The sequence below is a fragment of the Falco punctatus genome, assembly GCF_963210335.1.
Source record: "Falco punctatus genome assembly, chromosome: 10".
Classification (NCBI taxonomy): domain Eukaryota; kingdom Metazoa; phylum Chordata; class Aves; order Falconiformes; family Falconidae; genus Falco; species Falco punctatus.
In genome coordinates this window covers 7,762,739-7,784,180 of record NC_137590.1, presented here as the reverse complement: position 1 = coordinate 7,784,180, position 21,442 = coordinate 7,762,739, and the positions used below count along the sequence as shown (strand labels likewise).

At 40.5% G+C, this 21,442-nt stretch overlaps 1 protein-coding gene across 1 annotated transcript in view; it reads right to left on the bottom strand.

Moving 5' to 3' along the window:
• SLC9A8 (solute carrier family 9 member A8) overlaps window positions 1-19,092 on the bottom strand; it is a 30,824-nt gene extending 11,732 nt beyond the window's left edge. The window contains exons 1-9 of the mRNA XM_080405124.1: window positions 18,886-19,092; window positions 17,973-18,151; window positions 13,333-13,413; window positions 8,412-8,470; window positions 5,255-5,338; window positions 4,206-4,307; window positions 3,477-3,511; window positions 2,266-2,409; window positions 843-981 (exon numbers count right to left, since the gene is read on the bottom strand). Of these exons, the coding sequence (XP_080261250.1) occupies window positions 843-981; window positions 2,266-2,409; window positions 3,477-3,511; window positions 4,206-4,307; window positions 5,255-5,338; window positions 8,412-8,470; window positions 13,333-13,413; window positions 17,973-18,151; window positions 18,886-18,893 (831 nt within the window). The 5' untranslated portion in view covers window positions 18,894-19,092. The remainder of the gene's footprint in view (window positions 1-842; window positions 982-2,265; window positions 2,410-3,476; window positions 3,512-4,205; window positions 4,308-5,254; window positions 5,339-8,411; window positions 8,471-13,332; window positions 13,414-17,972; window positions 18,152-18,885) is intronic.
• Window positions 19,093-21,442: the final 2,350 nt, after the last annotated feature.

Sequence of the window (21,442 nt, the reverse complement as noted above, 5' to 3'; positions counted from 1 at the left end):
TATCAGTGAAAGAAGTGTTGAACATCTGTCTCCCTGTTTTGTTCAGATGCATGGAATAATTTAAAAGTTCATGGAATGAGGCTAATAAACTAAGACACAGAAGTGTGTCTACATTTAATGAAACACTCTGTTCCTGTTATTTACAAACAAAGTGCTTAACAGTATGTCCCAAATGACATCAATAACTGTTGTACAAACCTACCACAAAGACAGTATTAATATAAAACAAGCTCTGAAAAGTAACAAAGGTGTCTGACTTACAGCAAACATCCCTCCTTATCTCAACAGAGAAGCCGCTGGGTTGTTTAGCAACCAATTCATGGTAGTAAAAGAGGCAAAATATAACTCAAGAGTAAATCCAAATGGAACAGTATCTATTCAGCTGCCTGAATATGATACATAGGGACAAATGAGCTGGTCTGACTCAAAAGCCCTCAGGAAAAACAGTTCTTTTTTTCCTTTTTAATTAACTGTTTTATGTATGTAAAAAAGGAGCCATATGCTTGTAAAAATGGATCAGTATTGAAATGGAGTAAGATATTTTGAATTCACAAAACAATTAGCATATTTTATAACACTCCAATGCACATAATATACACTCTACTATACAGCATTTCCGACATTAATTATGTTCATAAAAAATTTATGCAACTTTTTAATACACATGCATGCACACTAATATAAAACCAAAATGAGCATGAGGAAATCTGCAGCCAACAAAATAACATCTAATAAGAAATAAGCCCTAAGAAATGTTGGAGAAGATGGGAAACTAAAATACTATTCAAATGCTGAAGTTCACCAATTTATACATGTGTATCACCAAAATTAAAAAAGGATATTAATGCAGAAATAAGACCAGTAAGTGTGCCCAGTGCTGCAGAGCCAAAGAACATCTTGAGGAAGTATCCCAGTGCCTGTAGAAAGGTTTGCCATCCACTGACATCTGACATATTTTCTCTTGTCAAACCTTCTGCTGTGCTAGATACAATTAACGAATAAATAAAAAGAAACAGTTACAAATTCTAAGACTGGATCCCAAAATTCCAAACGTCTTTTGAGAACAACAAAAAAAAAAGACTTCCGTTTCTTTGTGGCTACCATTCTTAAAAGGCTTTTACTGTGATACACATAACAAGAGGAATGTCAAAACACGTTACATCAAATCTTAGCGTAATCCCCAAAGGGAAACCTAATTCTGCTAAAAATCTGAAAATCCAGCATTGCTCTGCTGAAGAATCCCCAGAATGGCGTAAATAGGCTATGGTAATGCCCAGTATTACAAAACAATTTTCAAACTCTGAAAAGGAAAACACATTTTGCAGTGGTAAAAACTCATGAAAAAGAAAAGAGGTGGATCATGTGATCTTCAGAGAAGAACAAATTAACAGGAAAACCTCTCATCGAATATTTAGGTGTGGATGAGAGGCAAGAAGGTCACTGAAGAAGAACGAAGAAGCTCTCAGGAGGAAAGGGGAGAACTCTCTTTGAATTTCAGCAATGTATTTCATAAAAATTCCATGCAAAGACGACATGGATTCCAACTACTGTTCTTTTTGACTCCTGTTAGCCTTCATGGTCTTCCATAAAAGAACCACAACTGTATTAAAAGCAATTAGTTCACTGAAAAATGACTAACTTCATTACCTTCTTCGTGTATCTACTTCTATACATTCATAGTCATATCTACTGACCTTAGCAATAATATGAAGATAGACTTTTTATTTTTTTATACTCTTTCAATCCCAAAGAATTATCATGGACAAAGCATAAGTATATTGGATGTTTTTCTTCCATATAGTCCCAACATATACATAAACCTATTGCATGGATGTTGAGGTATCATTGCCCTCCCCCCAGCTGAAGGTGACTCTTGGGTACAAGCCAATACCGGAGACACAGCTGTGTATTTGGCAAGCTAAATATTTTTGTGCAAGCCTGAAAGGACACAGGTTGGGTTTCTGTTGACAGGTGGAAGAGAGCTGGTCAATGTATGGACTTAGAAAACAATCAGTTATCTGGGGTCAATGAGATACGACATTCAGGTAGTGGTAATAAGACATCCATTAACTGTCTTCTGCCTGCACAGTTTATGTTATGGACTGCTTTTAACAAAGAAAAATCATACACAATTCAGCTTTACACCAGAAACACATGATTTGCTCCAAATGGAGATGGAAGAATTACTGTATATTTGAACAATTAATTAACAGAACATAGCATGGTTGCTGTTTCCATGAACACGTGTAGTTCCAACGCACTTACTTCGTCAAGACAATAGAGACCGCATCATTGAGAATGCTTTCTCCAAAAACCAGCATGTTAAGTACAGGATCCACATTGAGGGCATTGAAAATGGCAATAGTAGCCACAGGGTCAACTGCAGATATTAAAGAGCCAAATGCAAAACTGGGAAAACACAAAAAAACCCAGAAAGCTAGATTAAAGAAAACTGTGTACCTAGTAAACTTACGTGAACAACTAGTAACAAAGACATCATGTGTTAACAGTTTCTACACAGTGAAAAGTAGTCTTCCCATTCATAAGAACCTGAAGGGACAAAAGGGAAGGTTTTGTTTTTCATTTTCTGATATACCAAAGAGAAAAGTTGTTATCCAGCTGGAGGAGATGTTGGAGAAATAGCTATCAATGTCTTGCTCCAACTAAATAAAAAAATCAGAGGAATGGGAAACGAAAACAACTTTACAGACACAGCCCAAACCACGTACCATACATGTATAGTGTTACCTGTTCAGGAGTACTAGTCAGGAAGATTTAAAGGGAATTGCTAAAACTCCTTTACTTTGGAATCCAAACATAGACAATACAGAGGCAATGTGACTGCTCAGCTGTGGCTATGTAAAGTTGAACACTGGAACCAAGTAAGGAAGATTTTTGCTGTTCATGCATATTTTACTTGTTATGTTTCTTGCTTGCCACCCAATTTATTTGGTAATCCATTTATTTATGGTTTTTAACAGAAAACTGTTGTATTTGCTCTACAATAAACAAACAAAAATCCCAACTAAACGAGGAACAAACTTTACTTAAAGGTAGGGTGCTGTACTCCTAAAAACTGATTAGATCCTCTTCCAAGTTCTTAAAAAATCTTCATTACTGACACTGAAAAACTCATTCTGTCTTCTAAGAGAAGATTTGGACAAGGAACTTATGCCCCTATCATATATATTAGTAATAGCAACCAATCAAAGTTCGTACGTTTTAACTTAATTTAAAAGTTGGTTAAAAAACCCAGCTAGAAAAATCACTAAGCACAGAATACTATTTGGAAACAAGGGTGTAATAAATAGGGTTTAGAAGTGTTTGATCTGTTTATTACTGTCATACACCATGTTGAATCTAAGTAATGTAAACAATAAGCAGAAGAGCTGGCCAACTACAGGGCATTTCCCATAGACAGTTACCTTGAATAATGCTTCATTTCATTCATATACACCGTTTTCCCAAGAGCTTACCTGTCTGTCATGTTGAGTTTATAAATTACATCAGCCTGAAAAAATAAGTAAAACATTACAACAAATCACAATCCACTGTGTTTTTCTGCTGTTTCAAAAAATGAAACTATTCATCAAATCCTAAGTTTTCTATCACGAAAAAAAATCACAGTAGTGATGTTAGCCAGTCTAACACTACCCTTCAACAGTGATCTACTCCTACAGTTCTGGTCACCCAAAACCAGGGAAGACCAGATGAAACTGGAAAAGATACAGGTGAGCAGAGTAACTAAGGTATTCAAAGGAATGAAAATCTGAGAGGCAAAGAGGAAAGTATGGATTGTTTGGCCTAACAGAATGAAGTCTGAGAGAAAATGTAATTATCTATGTCTGTAACTAATCAATGAGGAAACACCAAAGAAGAGAAGCAAAAAAAAAAAAAAAATATTGAGAGAAGAACAAGTAAGTTTAATACTGGAAATTAGAAGGCTCTAGAGAATACAGGTTTTGGAACAGCCTTCTGACAGGAAGATTGAGTAAGTTAAAAAAGTAAAACTCAAGTCTTAATTGCTTTTAACATGGAGCATGCTATATCTGTGGAAGGGATTATACAACATTGCCTCTGTGACAGCAGAGAACTGGACTTTGTGACCCAGGAATTCACTTTCACTATGTTTGCCTGCTCTTGAAAGATGGACTTTCAAAGAGTAAGCCAAATAAGCTTAAGTGCTTCAAAGCTGTTATTCTTACCTGGCCCAGGAAATAAATTCCTCCACCTACAATGAAAGCTGATATTGCAGTGCCAAACACAGAAAACAGAGTGATGGAACCAATGTTCTGGAAAAAATTACCCTGGAACACAATAATAGAGTAAGTAAATTAATGAAAATTATCTGAGGGAAAACTCATGTTTGGGTCTGCATATAAACTAGATTGTGATTCACAACTGGGTTTCCAATAATAAAGCTTTATTACTTTGGTGCCAGGTACCCCAGGACATCCACCCACCCCATTTGCCTGCTCTCCTGAGGGTAACAGCAAATCCCTCTGATACCCAGGACAGGCTGTCAGTCTGGTACACCGACAACAAACCAATGCTCACACCAACAGCAAGATATTCACAGCACTTTGACATATTCCCCACCTGACAACTGTAAATTAAGCCATCTATTGAAGACAGGGCATGTGAAAAGGCTTGTAAACTTCCCAGTTGCTAGTCCATCTCTTAGGCTGTGATTCTGTATGAAAAAATCTTCTGTGTTGGTACCAATTCATGATAATGCTGTCACCCACTGCTCACTCTCTTTCTGCAGCACAGCTCAAGCTGAAAGGCAGCACACAGGGAGGACCAGACCCGCTTCAGCCAGGACCAGTGCTGTGAGAAATGCCGATGGAAACACAGGCTCCCGGGCAAACAGTGAAAACCCTTGTAAACATTTACCTCCTCTTTAGGTATGGAGTGGCCCCACCGTTGCCACTTCTGATCCTACTCCTTCCCATTTTGCCTCCTCCACATCAGCCCTCGTACAGCTCTGATGAGGTAAGAAACCTCTCCAACCAAGGGAAACAAGCTCTACGCAGTACCTAACACCTTGCCAACATTCATTTAACAGGAATAAGCTACCTTCCCTGCATTCTGCGTTGAAAAGGCTTTAATTTTGCATCCACAATTCCCTAATGATTAACATGATGGAATTTTTTGCAATTATTCTAAACTTCATGAAGATTAATTACAAGCAGAATGTGTTCCAAACAAAACCTCAACATGTAAAATGACTGTCTGGCAGGGGCTAACTAACCTTGTGCAATGAATATCCAGATTCAAATATAATAGGTGGAAGCAAAAGCAGAAAAAACATATTTGGACGAAACATTTCTTCTTCCTGCAAAACAAAAATGAAGTATAATTTCAAGGATATCATAATTATTGAAATAACACCTAATCTCTCAGAAGGGAAATTTTTTAAAACAAACAAACAAAAATGTTGGAAAATGGAAAGGGCATTAACCTTTCTCCCTTCTTATCACAAAATAAAAGACTGAACAACAGAAAGCTACTCTCCAGGGCTGCTATTTCTATTGGAGTTTTTTAATCCAATAATGGAAATCTAGGCATTACTAATTTTAAATTACTGCATCCAAGTATACTGCACAAAAAAGGGATTGTTTATAGCAAAGGAAAAGTCTTTCTGTTTCCACAAAAAAGTATTCCCATTCTATCTCATGGTCTCAAAATCTGTAAGGACTGTCAAGGAGCAGTGGCCTCCCGGTCACTGGTTTGAATATAATCTAGATTAGCTATGACCAAGTACAGTTTCACTAGAAAATTCATCACCCAACAGGCAGAAAACAGATTATGTTAGTACACTTGCAAGTGAACAGGCTCAAGATATACGTTGCTGTTAAGAGTCTGAGGATCGATTCTTCTTGGCAAATGTCATTTATGCCTGTAATTTAATGTTCTGATGTTCCTTTTTACCATCAGAGTGATATAAATGAAGCCTACCATGAAGTAAGATGTTATTTTTTGGTGACCATACTCTTTGACACCCATCTCATCACCTCACTAACACTGCTTTATGGAGTTGTGCCCCCAAACTGGCACTGGTACCTTGTTTTTTCTGCTGGCAGATTAAGCACAGAAGGCAAACCTGGCTGAATGTGCCTCTCGTGCTCTACCCACCAGGCTGCCTCCTGGTCACCAGAGGTCTGAATACAGCAGAACTTGTCACCTTTGTAAGCAGTGATTAATTTGTATAAATCCAGGTTAAACTGCCAATTGACTGTTCTGTTAAAACATCAGCTTTCAAAAAAAAGTACTCATCTCTTTAAAGTCTCATTCCTGTCTGTACCAGCGATAATCATCTTAAAGGATTTGGGGGACTTAGAAAATAAAACTCATCCTTTATACTGAAATGCTTTAGTCCATTATTCTGCATGCACAATTCCATGTGTCGATGGCTAACACTACCTAGTTTCTGTCAACACAGTAACTGCGCTAGAACAAAAAACCCACATACCTGATTAATTACACTGTTTAAAAGCCCCTGAAAGCAAAGCTGGACAAGGAGGGGAGAAATAATTAAAAGGAAGGACTGCATTTGTACTGCATTGAAGCAGAGACCAGGAAAGTAAAACATGAAGACTGTAATTATCAGCCATGCTAGCCAGCAAGAAACACCAGCAAGTACAAGGTCCGCCGAAGACTTAATAAGACACAATTGCAAGAAATTACATTACAAAGTTCTTAGGGCAGGGATATCATCCAAGATTTGCTTTGTACACGTACATAGCCTGCAGTTAAATATTATAATTTTTTCCATATCAGATAAAAAAAGCTCTAGTAAATTTATAATATTTAAAACCATTTTATAAAGCACATAATAATTATTGATGAAAACATTTAATATCTGAAGTTATGACAGCCTATGTTAAGACCTAAGCTTTAACACAGTGAAAGTAACTTAAATAAGCAAATAATAATGTGATATCTGCAACCCTTTACCTTAGCTGATAACATGAGCAACTGGACACAGCATCTGCAGTGCCTTCCAACATTTGACCAATGAATACCAGAAATATAATTCACTAGCTATGATCAATATTTCCTGTGTTTATAGGATCAGTGCTCAAATCAGAACATACTTCAAGATTCCTTTTTTCTTCCTACAGAGGCAATCTTCTTCAAAGTATTTGATTTAACCAATAAGAAGCTATTTTAAAATGCTGATTTTGTAGTTGTTTAACTGACTTTCAATTTTAAGTCAAATCCAGTTGAAACAAAACAGGAATGAAAAAACACTAACCAGTGCATCATCCACTGTTTCTAATAAATAAATACATAGAAATTAGGTATTACAACATAACTCTTGAACTATGTAATTGCTTACATGAATGTACACAGAACTAGTGAAGTTAGTTGACAAAGAGTATAATATGTAATTAAAAAGCTACATCTGATTTAAAATATATGCATTTTAATGCATTTCAACTAAGGAAAAAAAAATTAAAAAATCTTCCTTTAGGGAAATAACTGCCAAGAACTATAAAGCTGCAAGCTAGGATGAGAATTCACTACTAAGCCAAGTTTTGAATATCTTTGTGGATAAAGATTCCCACAATCTCTCTGGTCACATGTTCCTATGTTTGGTTGCCAGCACTGTTAACATTTTCTTCCTAACGTCTAAATCCATAAAGTACCAGGCACCAGCCTCCTGCACAGAAGCTTTGCTTGCGTTTTCTGCTGGAAATACAGCTCAAATCATGTTTCCATTGTCTTAATCAGCATGAAGCATGCTGCTGCTTCAGGCACGCTGGTTTCAGCAGTCTTTCCAAAAGAAGCAAAAGAAGCACCCAGGAAACATGCCATGCTGAATGGATTGCTTTGAGAACTGTCTGTTCTTAGGACCACAATTTGTTCGTTTTAAGTATAAGTAAATAAAACAAGTAAATAACATGAATTTTAGCATAGCTATTCTGAAGAAGTGCTCCTTTTTACCTCTGTGAAATCCATGTCAACATCTTCAGGTAAAACATCTGACTTTACAACCTATCAAAACACACTGTTTTCTATGAAAACACCTACAAAATCAACGCTAAAAAGGAGGAAGAGGACAAAATACCATCAAAAAGTATCCAAGACAAATAACTGAACTGCTGTATTTTTTACTCTAATTGATCCCAAAGATGCCCAGTACCTTCTACCATGTATCTAACAGGAACAGATTTGGTACTGTGAAAAGGATTACTGGGAGAAAAAAAAATACTCTGCAGAAAATGTTTAGCAGCATCAGGACCTCAAATTGGTTGTATTATTATTTTTAAAAACCTGAATTCTGGCATCAAGTATAATGTACCTGATTTTTGGAAATTACATCTAAAGAAACCAATATTTCAGCCTTATTTTAAACATTTAAGGATTTTTCTACAATTAAAAATTCATTGCTTCAAATATACCTTCCAGTTGGCCAGCTTTTGAGCCTCTATGATTTTTATAAAAGCTCCCATAAGGATACCTAGGAGAGAACGAGATAACATTCTGAAATATTCACAAAACACATCACTGTTTCCATTAACTGTTTATCAACTCTTAGTCAAAATAGTTTTAAAAGTGAAAACAAAGCAAAACATAAAGCAGCAAGTCTTCCATTCCTATCACAATTCACAAAAACACAAACTGCTTTTTGGGTCAGATGTATGCCATTTTCCAGTACGTTACATAATTATATAGCTTCCCTACACAACAGATTGTCACTTGGGATATTCAAATCCTGAACACACATATTGAGAGTGCTGTGTTCATTGGTTCATAAAGGTAACAGGTTTACTCAAAAACGCTTCTCATCTAAGCTGCATTTAAATAAAATTTCAACTTTCATGCTAAAGAATCAGGAAATTATGAGTTAGATATCTGTGTCATAGCACAAAACCTTCATGTCACTTCGTTATGAGTTAGATATCTGTGTCATAGCACAAAATCTTCATGTCACTTCAATGGTATTTGCAGTGCTAACACAGATGAAGTGAAATCGGTCTCCTCCACAGAAGTGAATTCTGTCTCCATGAAATCATAGTGCTTACTGGCAATCAAGTAGGCAACAAATTCTCATCAGGGTGGAGACACTGTCAGAACTATTTCCCAAATGAATTACACACATTTTAAGTCATGTAGAAATACTAATTTGAGTATAGAAGAATTTATCAAGGGTGCTGCAAACTCAATAGTTAAAGGTTATCAGGTTCTTTCCTCCTGTATGTATTCAAACAGATAAAGTCATCAAGAAGTTATGAGAAATGTTATTTAGTCAAATTTCAGATCTGTGTTTCTGCACAGTTGTGTTTTATTATTTACATAACGGAGACTTCATAGTCAAACACTGGGATGTAGACATGAAATACACTGAATGAGAGGTAAAATGTGGCTAAGAAGCTTAAAGCATGCTTTCCTTTAAGTCATGCGTTTTCATTCTCTCATGATGTAGCTATCAAAAGAGTATTACAAACAGCATCACATGGATTACTCCTGATGGATGTGTCATACACACAAAGCCACATAAAAAATATGTGAGAGCACTGGTTCCAGAGGGCAGAAATAATTGTTTCATGAAATGGTTTATATGGAAAGGAAGAGCAAAACATTAGTGAGGGAACATCAAAGGTCTGCTGTTCTTTGAAGGAGGGCAGAATGCAGATACAGCCACTCATATGCCATATGAACACTGGTCTCAGCACTAACAGGCAGGCTTTCCATGCTGGGATGGAAGCTGTGTCAGAAGCTGAGAACTACAACATTTCTATTTCTGCATAGGAGCAACACTGTCTTCAACTGGTACAGGCAGTACTTGTATCACTTAAAAAGAAGTTTATGTGGGGAAACAACAAACCACAACAACCAGACTGCATACATCTGAAGGCACAGACTTTAGAAAGTATATACTTCCTGAATGAGCTTGCAGTATTTTTTGAATTAGTATTGAGAGCTCTCACATAAATTTAAAAGAAAAGAGAATCCCTTAACTCACATCTCCTGAAGTGGAAGGGCTCCAGCACAACTTTGTGAAATTGGACCCCCCTGAGTAGGCCAACCACAGCCTGTGGGCTACAAGCTGGGCATCCCTATCCTATGAGCTCACGAGGCTTAAGTAAAAGGCTGGTCTCGACCTCTTTTTTAGAGGAAGAGCTAACCACAAGCTGACCCTAACAACAGTGACACAGACAGATGAGGTCCTTTTATGATATCAAAAGTTAAGCGAACAACAATATAAATTTAAGGCAACAGCAGAGATTATGGGAAAAGGATAATCCTGAATCATACAACTTACACCTTTATATAGCACAAAGCTGCATGTTACACACAACAGCACTACTAAACTAAAATTATGCTAAGTCAAGTCATGAAAAGGCTGCACAAAATAATGCATCACCAAGAGGGTTTAATAGCAGCAGAATCAAACTTTGACACTGGTTTTCAAAACCTGTCCCACATATCCTTACAAACTACTCTTCTTTTATTACTAGATTAATGAATGCAGGTTTTGTTCAGCTGGTTCCATATACTTAATCAGGCAGATCAGTTGTGTGACAGGGCTAATTGGAAAGATAAGTCTGTAAGAGTTAATCTAAGCCTCATTCTTTTGAAAATGCTATAGGAATCTTCTTATTACAACCAGCCTTTATTTTTCTTGAGAACAAGTTAAAACTCGCTAAGAAATCAAAGAGAAAAACTCTTCTGGCAACTGTTTTTACAAAAAAAATATTCCAGTAACTTTTAAGAATGAAGACCACAATCCAGAGAATGCACTCCCATCCTGTCCCCTGGGACAGTAACATATCCTAGAAACTGTGAAGTGGAGCTTCCCGAGTAGCTTAGACAATGGAAGGAAAAGCAGTCATGAAAATCGTACTTCTCTTCTCTGCTGCCATTTTTACTAGTCTTCAATAACTTTCTGAGAGTATTTGCTTAATTTACAGGACAAAATAGGACACACCTCACTTCTGGCACGGCTAGCAACACTGGATACTTGAAACTCAAGCTGTGCTCTTGCAGCTGTGTAGATCATTACCAGTAACAGAGGCTCACTGACCAGCAATTAGCTGGCAATTCCAATAATTATACAGATGCCACACCCTGTCAACAGAGTTGACAGTAGTTTAAATATGACTGAGTCAATACACTAAATAAATAAGACTTAAGTGACACAGGACATCTGTTAGCTGGGTTGCTACTGGGTATAACTCCTGATTTAGTGGAATTGCATTTGCTGGTATCAGCTTGTCTGGTTTGGGAGACAAGACTACAGCTATGCTGCAGTTCAGAACAAAAACCAAACTCTGCAGGTCTCCTATACACCCTCTATGTAAAACCACAAGAGATGCACACAACTGGTCCATCTTACCCATCTTGAGTAGCAGTGACAGCCCCAGCAAGAAAACTTACCAGTTTCATGAACGAGCTTTTGTTGGGACTGACAGAAGCACAGAACATACTAGCACAGCTAAAATCCTTGTCCTACTGCTGAGATGCCAAGAACAAGAAACAGAATGGCTGTGCCTCTGCTGCTCTCTGCAAAGCTCAGCAGGAGCAGTGACGTAAGCTTGCCTGACACCTCAGCTCAGCACTGCCCAGTAGTTGGCTTGGGGAAAACCCTAAGAAATTATAGCAAAGAAAATCCAAAACTATGCCAGCAAGAGCAATCAATATACTGCTGCATTTAAAATTGGGGGTTATGCTTAAATTTAGATTAGCTATTTGATAACAATGGTAACTAACCTCATTAGAAGCCAAATTAACATCCTTCACCTGGATTTTTGTGTACAAAGATGAAGATATAAAGGGATAGTACAGTCCTTTTGGAATCTTTCAAGACACTGGAAGATATACTACACAAGACATCTCAACTATCCACAGCAATAATGTAAGAAGGGAAGGGAAGAGAAGTGTGTCAACAGTGAATCAAATGCTGCATGGTTTCTATGGGGATGACACAGTAAGGCAGGATGATCTGCAGCAGCTCTGATCTTTCTATGTCATAAGATGGTAGACAGAAACACAAACGCACAAAGCCTGATGGATGCTGCTCTGATAAAGATGAGGTGTGCATGCAATACCCAGGAAATCCATACCAGCACTGACAGATTTACAGGTCTACTTGTTTTTCAACTGCACAGAAATATCGAAACTCAGATAGGGCCTTGCAAGTGAATGTCCCTAAGCTTCAATACTTTCTACTGTGCCAGTAATGTGATGTGATCTGCATCAAATTGAGTTCTCTAAAAATTCAGGAAATCACGCCTGCAGGAAAATATGTTTTTCTTTCTGCTAAGTAACAGCTCTAAGATTTTTTCAATCTAACACCCAAGATGCAAGAAGATCCCTGTTTTTCAGAAAGCATAAGGTACTGACAAGCACCAGAAAGCTTACTCCCTCCCATTGAGAAATTGTGTGAAACTACAGTTAAGAAATGAGAGCAGAAGACACCAGCAAAGCCCAGGAGAAAGTAAAAAATCTACCTGCTCAACAAGTATTACACTCCCCCATGCTACGTTAGGATTATAGCTTAGCACCTTTCTCTTTGTGTTCTATTTTCAGAATGGCTGTCAGTGAAAGTGTCAGTATTAACAGAAGCAAAATATCACAGATTCTTGTAAACAAGTTACAGAGACAGCTGAAAAACTGTTGCTGGGATTAGTTAGGCCAGGTTCTTTAAACGTTATGTTAAACATTATGTAGAGAAAATAACTGTATTTGGCCTGATTCCCTCCTCATTTAGACATTAATACATCAGGAGCAACAGCATACAAATAAATGAAATTACCCTAACATAAAACTACATGATTAGGAATATTCCCAATTTGATTCATATTAAGTAAGCACTTGATCTCCATTAAGAGTGGTACTCTTATAGCTCACGTCACAGGAAGAGCTCTTGTCATGTTACTGAAGGGATAGTTCAGTATCTGGAAGTCCAGCCAAGTTTTCAGGATGCAATTACAGTCCCCAACTAGATTAAAATCACATATACAGACATCATTCCACCAAAACTAAAACAAACACATATACTACTTCAAAGGGAAGGCCAGAGTCTTGCTGCCAGGGAATGTGGCCATATCTTGTCCAGATGCAAAAATAAGAGGAAGCTGCCGGTAGTGACACCCCTATAGTGCCTGTTATGTATCATTTTACTGCGCTAGCCTCTGCGCATATGCTCATTTCTTGATTTCTCCCATGAATCTAATCATACGAATTGGTTGTTTTCTTTGCTGCAGTTTGCCACATCTTTCTAGTGATGGTTAACACATAACAGAGCATTATTTCAAGTACAGGCTACCGAGGGTAGTCTGTAAACAAATTCAATATAAAAATGTTCCAGTTACTCACCTAAAGAAACAACAGCCACACTCTCTGGTAAAAAATGAAGTCTGTATTTTATCAGTAAATGCACCAATATGATGCAGATAGCTGTGAAGGGAAAAAAATCAGATTTAGAAGTGTTAGAAGAGAATAAAATATACTTTTAAGTGGGAATACTAAAATGCACGCAGCAAATCTTACTGCTAATGATTCAGTAGAAACTCACTAATGCAAGTAACCAAATTTTAGTTCAAACCTAATTCTCACTTAAGTACATAAATGGATCTACAAATGACAGAGAATAACTAAAAGCAAATTTTAGGCCTCAAAATTATCTCCTAAAAATACAAGTATTACTACATTTAAAGCCTGATTCAGCTTACAAGAAAACATTCTCTGAGCAGTAGCTGTAAAAAATGATTTATACAGAATACAGTTTTAATAAAGCTTTTGGTAAACCATTTTGTATTTTTTAACTAAAACATACATGTACACATGGCCTCAATTAAAATTTCAAAGCAACGCTTTCACGTCTGAGTCCCTCTGAGCAAATGGACTTTACCCAAACCGATAATTATAGAATCTGAAAAATTACATTGGAAGGGATCTCTCGAGGTCATCTAGTCCAACTTCCTGCTTAAAGCAGGGCTAACCTGAAATCAAAGAAGGCTTACCAGGGACTTGTCCAGTCAAGTTTGAAAATCTCTGAAGACAGAGAAGTCACAACCTCTGTCAACCCCAGTCCCACTGCTTAAGTCTTATGGTGAAGAATGTTCTTCTCTCCAATCCACATTTCCCTTTTTGCAAGTTGCGACTGGTGCTTCTTGTTTTTTTGTGCACCTCAGAAGTGTCTCGCTAAATAGCCTCTGTAACTCCCGTTCACTGGGGCTATGAGGTTGCAGAAGGCCAACTGTTCAAATACCCCGGTTCTCATAACAAGCAGCAGCCAAATTCTTATCCAAATCAGCAAGAGACATTTATTGCTGAGCATTGCTAAAAGTTAAACCAGTGAGGGGAAAAGACAGATCTGGCTTGAAGTTAAAAAACAACCAGAATTTAAATCTGATGCAACATTCACTTATTATTTTTAAAAATTCAATTTTGTACTGTAGTAATGTATTTCACCCAGTAGGGAGAAAGCCTATGTCTCACAACAAGAACAAAGGTTACAGTAATAGGAAAATCCCATCACAGCCTCTGTGCCAATGGTAAAGGCAAATTACAAAGGATGTATAGCAGATCTGGGTACCTTCCGTGGATAATTTTGGAAGACACCATTTGATTTATTTACAACTACTGCAGGCAGGAAATTTATTTAAAAGCATCAAATAATCCTGGGTTATTGAATTCTTAAGAATTTTGATCTAAATATTCCCCATATTGAAAGTACCACAATTCTTCTCCCATTTTAATTTAGCTCAACAAAGGGTCAACCAAAGAAACAACATCTGGCTTGCTTGCCTATAATACATGTATTTCTATTTGCTAACAAATCATTCTGCAGTGGCCAGGGATATAAGCTGTATTACTGCTTGTTTTGTCAGAAAGCAACTGAAGCTCAAGCTAAGTCAATAGCATTTTACATACAGGAATCAAATTGTGGCCTGTTAATTGCAGCAGAAACTGTTTTAAACTGTGTACTTGGCAAACCTAGTCACAACTGCAACAGGACTCTTCATTCTTACTCCGTGCCTTGTGTCTGTGACTCTCACCCTATTTCAGCGTGGGCAGCACAGTGCCAGGCCACAATACAACAGTGCGTATTTTGAACCTGGGAACGAACTAGCTTCTTGGAACTGCTCTTGGTGATTTGGTTTAACAGCTCCTTCTAGTTCGCTAAAAGCCAGCCCCTCAGAGATGGTTTAGAAGAGTGTTTTCAGATTTCAACCTGAAAAGGTGCAAAATGGCCCACAAGTAGTTCTCAGCACTGGCATGGTTTACTGGATCCCACCACCCATGAACTACTGGGGGTCTACAACATGATCTGTATTAACTATATAGTCACAAAGAAGTACAAACCTCATAAATAAAGTATCATTTTTCATTGTCCCACTCTCCAATACAGTGCTAAGGAACGGGATATCACACTAACGCCTGCATTCTGCCACTTGCTATCTTGTACACTCGGTTCATAACAACATGGTAAGCATTTCATTGACGTGCACGTGAATAGATGGATGGGTTTACAAACTGAGCAAGAACTCATGAAAACCAGTAATATTTGCTCAATTACTGGCATGTAATTTGTTCAGGGACAAAGCTGTGGGTTTGGAGTGATGAGCAGGGATGGTTCCACTCATGAAGACTGGCAGGGCTCTCCCACATATTTACCCCACTTCCACTCCACCAATCTTTAAGATATTGGATCAACCAGTTCTTGAAACACCTGAGTTTACAGTACGATACTTTAATGCACGCAAGCTGGTGTGTTTAAAAAGCTGTAGTAGAAACTGCAGCAGTTCAGAAGCTGACTAACAAGCAACTAAGATATTTGGCTGCTAAGTGCCAAACAGACTATGGGAGCAATATCTTCATCATGTATCCCAAGCAAAGTTTTTATTCACCTGTCAATCAGTATTATTGAGTTTCATAACATGAAAAATATGCATCTAGTAACGACATCTAGGATTACTGTGTTAAAAGCATTCTATACTGCTCTTTGGGATAGATCCATAAAGGCATCTGGACATGACGGATTTCCAGCGAACTCCAACGCAAGCACAAACATGCCTTCTATTCAACTGATCTAATCACCATCTCCTTTCTAGCAGCTTCTGACTACTTTGGCAATAAACCAAAAAGCAACCATAGCCTAAGAAGTAACTCCCACCACCATAAATATTATGGCAGCCTGGTATACTCTTTAGCTGTTGGTCACCCACTCCTTGTGTAAGACTGCTCAGTTCATATCTGGCAGTGTATCATCTGCTCCAGGCACTTGTATGTATCAGGAGTACAACAAGGCAACAGACTAAAAAACCCAGTGTTCTGGACAGGCTAAAAGACCATTTGAGCGTCCCTTTAAGGATGAGCACAGTAAAAGCATATAATATAAAAGAAGGGAATTCATAGGTCACATGAATACAGCAGAACAGAGGCAAGACTTTGAAAGTGAATTGGTGTTTGAACAGATAAACAAGCCATAGAAATCTGGGGTCAAAGACTAACTCATGCTACTTCAGGGACTTGAAATTTGGTGCTTGACTCTGACACTACACAGCCATGAACTGATCTGCTTCTGGGTCTATTCCAGTTTAGCCCATTTCAAAGAGCATTTTACAGCTCACAACATCCAGATTTAAGAGTATGGTATACACATTCATTTTTACTATTCCTACACTCTTAAATCAGACATTATAAATGGGAATAACTATGAAAAATAAGCTTTCATACTGGCTTTACTTTGTTCAGGGAACTCCCCTGTCCTGAGGGTGATGCTTTTAAGATCCATTAAGTTACTAAAATGGCATAAATAGGCTGGAACACAGCCAAAAAAATCATAGCTCCGTTCTTGCGACTTAAGAATACAATTTTTCCATGAATGGCCCTTTTAAAATCCACGAGACACATGTATTCAGAAACTTTCTTTTAATCTTAGAGGTCTTCTGATCACTGCATTTTGCTTTGGTCTTTCCTTTGTTTCTGTTCGAATTCTAATATGCCACTGACCTCTGGAAAAACATTAACCCTCTTTGAAGACAAGTAGACACTTTAGAAATAAGTAGAAGCCTTCTACTTTTTGCTGCACTTAGTAAGTTATTTATAGGAGGCAAAAAAATCCTTTTTTAAACTCAAATGTCTTGAAGAAGTTTCTGCATTGCTGTCCACTCCATAGCTATTATTTTCTCCATTTGCTACTGGAAAGAATAACCACTTAAAAGACTAGGTGACCCATCTGTCACAAGAAAGTGTCTCTGCGTAGGTTGCTTTGAAGGAACCAAACACAAATGAGAACATATGAACCTCAACCCTCCATAAAGTTTTGTTATTGTTACAGTTTTGATTACAGCACTGCTCTAAGCAGATGGTGAGAGATAACTATATTCTATTAAAATAAGATAACAGCCCAGACTTACAGAAAAGCTGGGCATGCATCTGTCATTCAAAATGCCTATAGAGGTACAACATTAATACAATTATGGCAATCTGCAGATTATCATACTCTTGTAGGAATGTAAGAAAGTAACGAGAGCCAGAAAAATAGATACTGAACTTTAGTATTTGTGCACGTAAATCTGACTGTCTTCTATTGGTTTATATACCAAAATATCTGAGGGCTGGCCAGAAGTGCTAGAAGTAGTTAAATTGGCATCTATCCAGTACACTGTCCTCAAAGACAGATGCAAACACCATAGAGTATTCTGACAGTGTCTTTTTCATATATGAACATATGCCATGTGCTTGATAAAGAAGGCAAAGACAATTAAGCATGTTGTTTGCACATTTGAGACCACAGTGAAAAGGTTTGGAATGGTCTTCAGCCTTCTACAGTTTTGGGAGGTTCAGGCATTTGTATACCCAATTTTCTAACCCCCTGTGCCTATATGATATTCCACTTCATGGAGAGAAAACCAGAGGATAAATAAATATGATTTAGAAAGCTGGCCTATATCCTTCAGACAGAGTACAATTAACAGAGATTAAAAGACTTTCAGTTCATCATTCACCTAGAACAAGAAGACTAAAAAAAATCGTCATGCCACTAGATTGCTCCTCTTGCTGTGCTTGGACTCCAGTCTGAACTGGAAGGATAGGTTTAGCAGGTGTTGGTACCACCAGTTTGGTAGTAGCAGCCAGCGTAGTGTGGAGGGTGACATTGATGACTTCACGTGTGGCATTTGCGGACCTGTCAGGATAACATAACACGTGATTATACTGGATGGGAGCAGCAAGATGAAGACTTAGCCTACCAAAGACAGGCACATATGAAATAACTACCAGGTCACAGTGAATTTGTACTGGTGACCAACATGTTAAGAGTGTTTTTTAGAAGTGGTCTCTGATCACAGATAAATACTGGAACTTCAGATTCACGAAGCCGATTATTGCTGAGCTCCTTCACACACCTCAGATACCAAATATTCTGTGCTGCAGCTCGGGGTGCAGGTGAAAGCCAGACTCAAGCGAATGAAGTACCCCGCTCAGCCTGCCGAGTGTAACAAGCCTGCTGTGCAGGGACCCCGGGACCGCACTCGCCAGCTCCCACTGCCCTCCCCACCGCGCAGGGCCGCTCCAGAGCCGGCCTCCCGCGCCCGGGGGCCCGATGCTCCCAGAGCCACCAGGGGCCCGCCCCGCAGCCCCCAGCCCAAGGGCAGGCAGAGCCCACCGGGCTGCCCCACTACACGGCGGGCCGTCCCGCAGCTGCAGGCGCCGCGCTGAGCGGAGAGGCCGGCACCGAGGGGCTGGGGACGCTGCCCCCTTCCCCCCGGAAGCCCCTGCTGAGGGGAAAGGCAAAGGCGCCCCCGTCGGACACACGGCAGCGAGGCCCTGCCCCGGAGACGGCGCCTTCCCGCCAACAGGGCCCGGGGGAAGCAGGCCAACCCCTCCCGCCGCCCGTGGCCCACCCGCCACCGCACTCACTCCGCCATCTTGCCGGCCGCCAGCTTAAACCTCCCACCGCGCTCCTGCGGGGCCGCCCCACATGCAGCCACTTCCGGGGCTCCTGGGCGACACTCTGGCGGGCGCGTCCGCAGTCTCTATGGTAGAAGCAGGGCGGGGCGGGAGGGCGCACGCGTGCGCGGGGGCTGCCTGCCGCCGGCCTCCTGCGACGGGCGCGTGATCGGGGCCGGGAGGGGGACGTCACGTGGGAGCGGGGCGGCTGCGCGCGCGGCGGGAGGCGAGAGGGGTTGGGCGCGTGGTGGCGGCGCGTCGTCGTGCGCGGAGCGGTGGCGGTGTGTCCTGCCGCCCGGCCCCTCAGCCGCCATCGGCCCGCGGCCTCGGCTACCTCAGCCGCCATCGGCCCGCGGCCTCTGCTACCTCAGCCGCCATCGCCCCGCGGCCTCGGCTGCCTCAGCCGCCATCGCCCCGCGGCCTCTGCTACCTCAGCCGCCATCGCCCCGCGGCCTCGGCTACCTCAGCTGCCATCGCCCCGCGGCCTCTGCTACCTCAGCCGCCATCACCCTATGGCTTCTGGCCCCTCAGCTGCCATCCCCCATGGCCTCTGGTCCCTGAACCATAACCCAGCAGCCCTGGTCCCTCAGCCATTACAGCCTGGGTGCTGTGTCCCTCAGCTACCTTTGCCCTATGGCAACTGGTCCCTCAGCCATCACAGCCTGGTGCCACGTCCCTCAGCCACCATCGCCCAGTTCCTGGTTCCTCAGCCATTGCTGCTTGACACCATGTCCCTCAGAGCTGCCACCACCCAGCAGCTTACTCTCCCTCAGTCACCCTGGCCTTGCACCTTGTCCTGCAGTTGTCTGGTGGCTCCTCCTGCTTTGGCCAGGACTGCCCAGCAGCTCCGTGTCCCTCAGCCACAGTCGTCCAGTAGCTGCTTGTCCCTCAGTCGTTGTTACCTGACAGCTCCTTCCCCAGCACTATTGCCCAGCTGCTTTCCCCTCAGCTGCCATCACCCAGCCGCAACTTGTCCCTCAACTGTCATTGCCTGGTGGCTCCTTGTCCCTCCACCACCATCACCGAAGCTCATACGTAACCCCTTGTGCTTAAATGGAGACTGAGGTCAGGATGGCGTAGGGTTATTGGAGAGGGTCTGCTGAAACCTGGGTATAATGACTGCAAAAGTATGCCGAAGTATCACGTCAAAGTATTCTGCCTAAAAGCAGGAAATTGGTCCTGACTTTTTTAAACAAGACACGATCAACGTGCAGCCCCTCTAACCCTTTCCCACTGCCTGAGCAGACCTGGGCAGCTGATCCGTGGTCAGCTTTCACTGCTTAATCACAGACTGAAAACCTAGCCTTACAGCAAAAAGGAAGCGTCAAATCAGCATTTATCCGGTTACCATCAAACTGAAATAGAAAGCCAGTGCCTCAAAATCAGTGTCAAAGTGCTCTTGAGTTAAAATATCGTCGAGTTGTCAGCCTTACTCAGTGTGAGTTTCAAATGCCGTCCTCTGGCACAGGCTGCCGCTCTGACTCGGGTCTCTGAGCTCTCCCGCAAATCCATTCTGGAAATCGAAAAAAAACCCTGGAAAATGGGGCTGATTAGCAACTCCAAGCTTATAAAGCCAGCCATGGACACACATCCAGTCTGTGAAACTCTGAGATGCTGGGATGGTGGGCACTATGGAAACAAACAGTATAATGTCATTACATGCCTTTCTGTTCATTGCTGGTTTGACTTCTTCAGGGCAAAAAAAGGGGATTGTACAGCAGACATACTGGTTTGTATAGCTCGGGTCATTTTGAAGGCCCTTTAGTGTATCAGCTGTGCACTTAAAATGAAATTTTAGATTTATGGCACAGACACACTGTCACTCATGTGATCCGTTTACATGAAAGTGAAAGCCGCTCAAATAGGTGTGAACATGCATGAGTTTTAAAAAACAGTGAGATTTGGGCAGCAGCTGGTTTTATCTGTTCCACAGGCAGGGCAAAGCTGGAGAATGTCTGGTTTCCTGTAGTGAGACTGAACCCACACCTCCTTTGCTCTCATCTTCTGATATGGTTTTGTGGTGACCTACTTAGATAGCCTTACTACAGTTACAACCAAATATTTTTTTCCCACACTGGCTAATTTCTGACAATCTGCAGTTTGCTAATCCCTAACTGCTTTAACTCATTCTCTCCATCCCAGTAGTGTTTGGTACAATTTAGAGAGCGTGACTTCAGCTTAGCACATGTGATGTGGCGCACTTAAAGCTTACTGATGCCAGTGAAAAACGAGAGTGGCGCTTTGCAAAGTGGTGCATTTGGACATTGCCCATTTGGAAACTAGGGGCGACTGCGGCCCTCCAACACATCTTAAGCTCAGGCACTTCTGCTTCTTTGATCTCTGTTTTCATGATGCTCTGGGGTGGAGATTTTGAACAACAACTTCATCCATAAATAATGAAGCTTGATCCAGAATGTGTTACACTTAAATGGATGAAACACAGGAAATTTCCTGTGAATGCTATCTTCCTTTTTTGTGCAAAAATTAAAATTCAAAGTTTGCCAAGACTCGGCCAATTTCAGTGTTT